The sequence below is a fragment of the Mustela putorius genome, unplaced genomic scaffold (genome assembly GCF_011764305.1).
Source record: "Mustela putorius furo isolate JIRA1106 unplaced genomic scaffold, ASM1176430v1.1 tig00000127_pilon_pilon_pilon, whole genome shotgun sequence".
Taxonomy (NCBI): domain Eukaryota; kingdom Metazoa; phylum Chordata; class Mammalia; order Carnivora; family Mustelidae; genus Mustela; species Mustela putorius.
Genome location: NW_025421288.1, coordinates 2,038,763 through 2,044,712, shown reverse-complemented (window position 1 = coordinate 2,044,712; position 5,950 = coordinate 2,038,763). Strand labels below are relative to the sequence as shown.

General features: G+C 35.1%; 1 protein-coding gene across 1 annotated transcript; it reads left to right on the top strand.

The window, feature by feature from the left end:
* The first annotated feature begins 3,565 nt into the window (after positions 1–3,565).
* Positions 3,566–4,486, top strand: LOC101677127 (olfactory receptor 4C11-like). The gene has a single exon (XM_004782269.2). It carries the CDS (start codon positions 3,566–3,568, stop codon positions 4,484–4,486), a length of 921 nt encoding a protein of 306 aa, XP_004782326.2.
* Positions 4,487–5,950: the final 1,464 nt, after the last annotated feature.

Below are 5,950 nucleotides of genomic sequence, written 5' to 3'. Positions count from 1 at the left end.
ATGCATCTTAATTAAAAGGGAAGGAACACTTTAGGGAATGACCTTCCCCAGACTCCTATATTTGGCATCATTCATGTTTAAATACTGTTGTAGGAAAGGCAAAAGACTAATATGTCCCTGTCAAAATTACAAGTGAGAGCGGATATCAGAAAGTGTGAGAAGAATCCTGGACCAACTTTGTCTTCTGGCATGCAGGTGAGAACCTGAACCACAGTGACATCAAAAGAGATCAGACAGAATTTTAAAAGGATATTTTTTATTCTCATTGGAGTAAAGAATGGCCAAATTACATTGAGAAGAAAAGAGAATGACTGAACATCCTACCCTTTGCATAAACGCTTAACAAAACTGGTGAGTTTGTGTTGGGGATTAACTTAGTTTTATGTCATACTCTGAGAAAATTCATCTGATCTATGCCAAATGTGCACCCTAATACATAAAAGGCATTTGTGGAAAATTGAAAGCTAGGGAATTTTCTACAAGTGCTTGACAATCTAAACTGAGAAGACAGAATAAAAGAAATACGCAGTAGCTCCTGGTGGAGACAAAGGCAAATAAAAATTGTATCTAGTCCAGTGTTCCAGGATGCTCCCTGGAGATGATAATTTTACTTGGGATGTAGTAGGCTTCCCTTTTCAGTGGTCACAGAGTATCGACAGACTGAACACTATTGGTTTGTATCAAGAGGAAATTCTCTTAATTCTTTCATTTACTTTATGAATATTTATTATTGAATATGTACATTTTTCTAGACACTTGAATTCAGCAGTGAACAAATAAATATTGCCTTCCTTATGTTGCTTCTTTAGAATGTATGCCACTCAAAACTATTCTTACTTGAACAATCCAAATCTTTCAGTCTGTACCTTTGTAAGACACATGATAGATAACAGATGATGGATGATAGATGATAGATAGATAGATGATATATAGTTCATACATACATACACAATAGGTTGATAGATGATACATAGAAAGGTAGATAGTAAATTGATAAGTAGATGTATGCATGAATGGATAGACAGATAGACATCTCTTTATAATAATTAATTGTTAGAAACTTCAGACAAGTTTTCACTCCTGTTTGCTGAAGAGCTGGACAAAAAGCATATTCAGCAAACACATCAGAGTGTACGGGAACCAGTAGTTAATGGCAGTGCAGTGGGGGCAGTGCAGCTGAGGCATGATGTGGTAAAGACCCTTGAGTCCAACTGTCTCTACAGTGACTCACACTCTTACACAGATATTTAAATCCTGCTCTAGCCCTAGAAATCTTGCTGTTTCTGCAGCCTGTGTCAGAATACAGTTGTTATGTATCAGTAATATGCCAAAGGCAGCAATAAACCATCTACTAAGAGAAGGTATTTAAAAAGCTTTATTTTGTTGCAGCATCATTATGACAGATTTTCAACTACCAATGGGAATATTTTAAAAGATAAATCATCCTCCTAACTTTGATTCCAAGAATAGAGTTTCCCCATCCTGAGGCCAAAAATATACTATCTTAATATTCTCATAAATACAATTAACTGATATGAGTCTGTGTGTGTGTGTGTGTGTGTGTGTGTGTGTGTGTGTGATATTATTCTGCTGTCAATGAAAATATTACCATCTTCAACAGACAGTCCTGAACTCTGCCACTTTACAACATATTTTAGAATCCATTGTACATACATCAACTTCCTTTTGTTTGATGATTGCATAAATACCATCCCTGAATCATTTAGCTTCCTTCTGGTGGGCATTGACCTTGTTTCTTACCTTTGATCAATATGGAAAGGATTGATGTGATGATCTTCCTGCCTATGAGTGAGATTATTTGCAGCAAACACATACACCAGACCTGTGTCTATATGACGTTGAAATATCACCAATGCTAAAAATTAACCCCAGAGAGATTGTATCCCCTTAAACTCCTGCCAAGAATGTGTGGAATAAATTGTGTCCAACATCATTTTCAGAACTGTTTGTTAAGAGACATTTATCAAAACTGTCATTTTGTTAATCTATGTGAAAAGATAAATAATTGGATTTGAGAAGAATATATTTTTCTATGAAAGAAATTGATAAACTTTTACATTATTTTTAATAAGAATTACTTTGAGATCAATTATTTTGCACATTTTCATTTTAACTGTTTCTTTTTTAATTTTCTTGGTTTATTTAGAGAGAGAGAGAGAGAACACAAAAGCAGGGGAAGGTACAGAGGAAGAGGGAAAGATAGAATCTTGAACAAGCTCCATCCCCAGTACAGAACCTAGCATGAGACTGGATTCCAAAACCCTGAGATCACGACCTGAGTGGAAATAAAGAGTCAAATATTTAACCAGCTGAGCTACTCAGGCACCGTGTGGCTTGTGTTCTCAATCTTGAGATCCATTTATATTTGAGAAAATTAGGCTTTTGTCTGCAATACATGTTGGAAATATACTTAATTGCCTTGGCACTTATACATTTAATTGTGCTATTATATGAGAAATGTATGTGATAAAGACAGAAAAGGATTTTTCCAGTTTGGTATATATAAATGAATATTCATTCTTTTCCTATTTCTATCTTTTACTAAAGTCAAGGCATGGGAATTGAAAGAACATGTGTTCCAAGAATCATATGAAAATGTTTTAGCTATGACCTACAGTTTCTTTATCTCATTGTCTAAATCCCTGGTGCTTAAAATGACATGAAATTGGAAAAAATATTTTGATTTATGCCAAATGTTCCCTATTTATCCTTTATTTTAGAATCAGTCTCTTTTTGTGTCTTAAGAAAATATGCAGAAAGACCCATCAAAACACTGGACGAGGTGAAGAATTCTACTTTGGACAACATAGGATAATGTAAAACGTATAAAATGTTATGATAGAATCTGAATTCACAACTATAAGCAACTATAAATTACAGAGAGTTAAAGTAAAAGGAAATAAATTTATTCAAGGGAACGGATCAAAATAAACTTAATGATGGACCAAACATTCACTGCCAAAATATTGCTTATTTCTCTTTTGTATTTTTTCTTTTCCCCTCAACCTGTCTCTCTCTCTCATAAGTTTCATTAAACAAACAAACAAGGAAAAGTATTAAAAGTTTCTGTGTCATTCATTGAATGTTCAGAATATTTACTAGAAGATACTTCATAAATATCTATCAAGTTCTAAAAGCATAAAAGCACATTATGTATATTATGCAAGAGTTTTCTCCTTTTTGCAACATTCTACCTTAATGGGTCCATGATATAAAATAAGGAAAGATATTCAGCTCAGAAAGATATCCTTTCCTAATAAATTCATTAAATTAATGTTTATTATGCGTGAAGAATTGGGTACTTTCTCATTCTTAATATATTTCCTTGTTTCCATAAGCAATCAGGAGAATAGATTGTGAATAAGTATGATCTCTGCATTAATCAAGGGAAAACAAAACATGGGAAGATAAGGATTACCCAATGTGGCCCATTCATGAACAAGCATATGGAATTGACCTTCAAATGGAGTATTCATTTCCTCATATTTCTTTCTTTGCAGATTAATTATTTCTAACCTGCATTTTCTCCACTTGGCCTGAAATAATGGAGCAAAATAACACCGTTACTGAGTTCATACTGCTAGGATTGACCCAAGACCCAATGAAAAAGAAGATGGTATTTGTAATCTTCTTCATATTTTATGTGGGTACTGTGGTAGGGAATTTGCTCATTATTGTGACCATCAAGTTCAGTCGGACACTTCAGAGCCCCATGTACTTTTTCCTATTTTATTTGTCCCTTGCTGATTCCTGCTTCTCAACTACAACAGCCCCCAGACTAATTGTGGATTCACTCTCTGCACAAAGAACTATATCTTACAATGAGTGCATGACTCAAGTGTTTGCAATACATTTCTTTGGCCCCATGGAGGTCTTTGTTCTCATCCTCATGGCTATTGATCGCTATGTGGCTATTTGTAAGCCCTTACATTACCCAACCATCATGAGACGGCAGATTTGCACAATCCTGATCATTCTTGCATGGATAGGAGCTTTTATCCATTCCATTGCTGAGATAAGGCTGGCCTTGAAATTGCCTTTCTGTGGACCCAATTTGATTGATCATTACTGCTGTGATTTGCAGCCCTTGCTAAAACTTGCATGCATGGACACGTATATGATCAACCTAGAATGGGTGTTTAACAGTGGGAGCATTTGCACAGGCAGTTTTGCGATTCTGATGATTTCATACATTGTCATTTTGCATTCACTGAGAAACCACAGTGCAGAAGGGAGAAGAAAAGCTCTCTCCACCTGCATTTCTCACATCATCGTAGTAGTCTTATTCTTTGTTCCATGTATATTCATATATGCACGCCCCCCAACCACTTTCCCTATGGACAAGATGGTGTCCGTATTTTATACTATTGGGATCCCTTTTCTCAACCCATTCATCTACACACTGAGGAATGCAGAAGTGAAAGATGCCATGAGAAAGCTATGGCATATCACAACCTCCTCATAAAGCAAGTGATGAATTGAGGGTTTTTGTGGATTCTTTAATCTGTACAGATGTCAAATATAATAGTGTATATCCTCACTTGTCCAACACACTCTATTACAATGCACCTGATTCCTTACTTTTTTCTGTACTTCTGCTCTCTAACTTGTAGCTTCCCTTGTAATGCCAGCCAGGTTCTTTCTTCTCCTGAGAGTTCAATTTTGGTATTGTTGATTATGAAATACTCCTCACATTTCAGTCTACACTCTGGTTTGATTAGAAGAAAGATATTTATACACAATCACAACTGTTCAAACAGTGAGTATTCATAAATAAAATAGAGCATATTCTCTATGATTTGTAATTCTCTCTATAGAAAATTTCAAACAAGATATCCTGCTTTCTCTTGAACACATCAGAGCAAAGGAAGTAACTTTGTGTGCCAAGAATTATTTTTCTTATATCATTCATTCATTTTAAAGATTTCCATAATTGTGAACACAACACCAAAAAGGGGTGTGTGTGTGTGTGTGTGTGTGTATAATAAATTATTATTACTATTCACCTTATTTTTCCTTTGACTATCAGGATAATTGAAGCGTTATTTATGGGATTTTTTTATGTATGGGAATTTTTTAAATATAACATTACATGCCCTGGAGATATTCAGCTAATTTGTATGATTTCTATATAGGAGCTACAAGAGAATTTTACAACTCTAAAAGGAAAAAAAGCAAAATAATGTTTGTTGTTAAAACTAAATAATAATTTAAAATACACTATAGCTAAAACATATTTTTTGAGATTGACATACAGAAAAGTAGAACCCACTTTGGAAGGGGGAAGCATATTATTTCATTTACTGCTATGTTTTATAAATGGGATAAAGGAAATTGCCAGAGGGACTCAGAAATACTCACTTGAATGTCTCTAGTTAGAGTGAACCTGGAGTTAGAGTGAACCTGCTTTTGTAGCAGGAAGCCACTTTGTTTCTCTGTTTGTCCTTTCCTAGTAAAGCAGTAGTGAGGATGGACAAGTTAGAATTGTCAATAGAATTCAGTGTTCAGGGGCGCCTGGGTGGCTTAGTAGGTTAAAGCCTCTGCCTTCGGCTCAGGTCATGATCTCAGGGTCCTGGATTCGATTCCTGCATCAGGCTCTCTGCTCAGTGGGGAGCCTGCTTCCTCCTCCCTCTCTGCCTGCCTCTCTGCCTACTTGTGATCTCTGTTTGTCAAATAAATAAATAAAATATTTAAAAAAAATTAAAAAAAGAATTTGGTGTTCATAATTAACAGAACAGATTAGCTACCATGAGATTTTTTCATGAATTTTTAACTCATTGATTGCAGAGAGTACAAAAGTGTTAATTCAAAGGTGTACATGCTCCTGATATTTACACCAGCATTATCTCCAATAGCAAATCTATGGACACAGACCAAGTTTCCATTGAATGATGAATTGAATAGACAGGGGTATGTATTTCACAGCCAT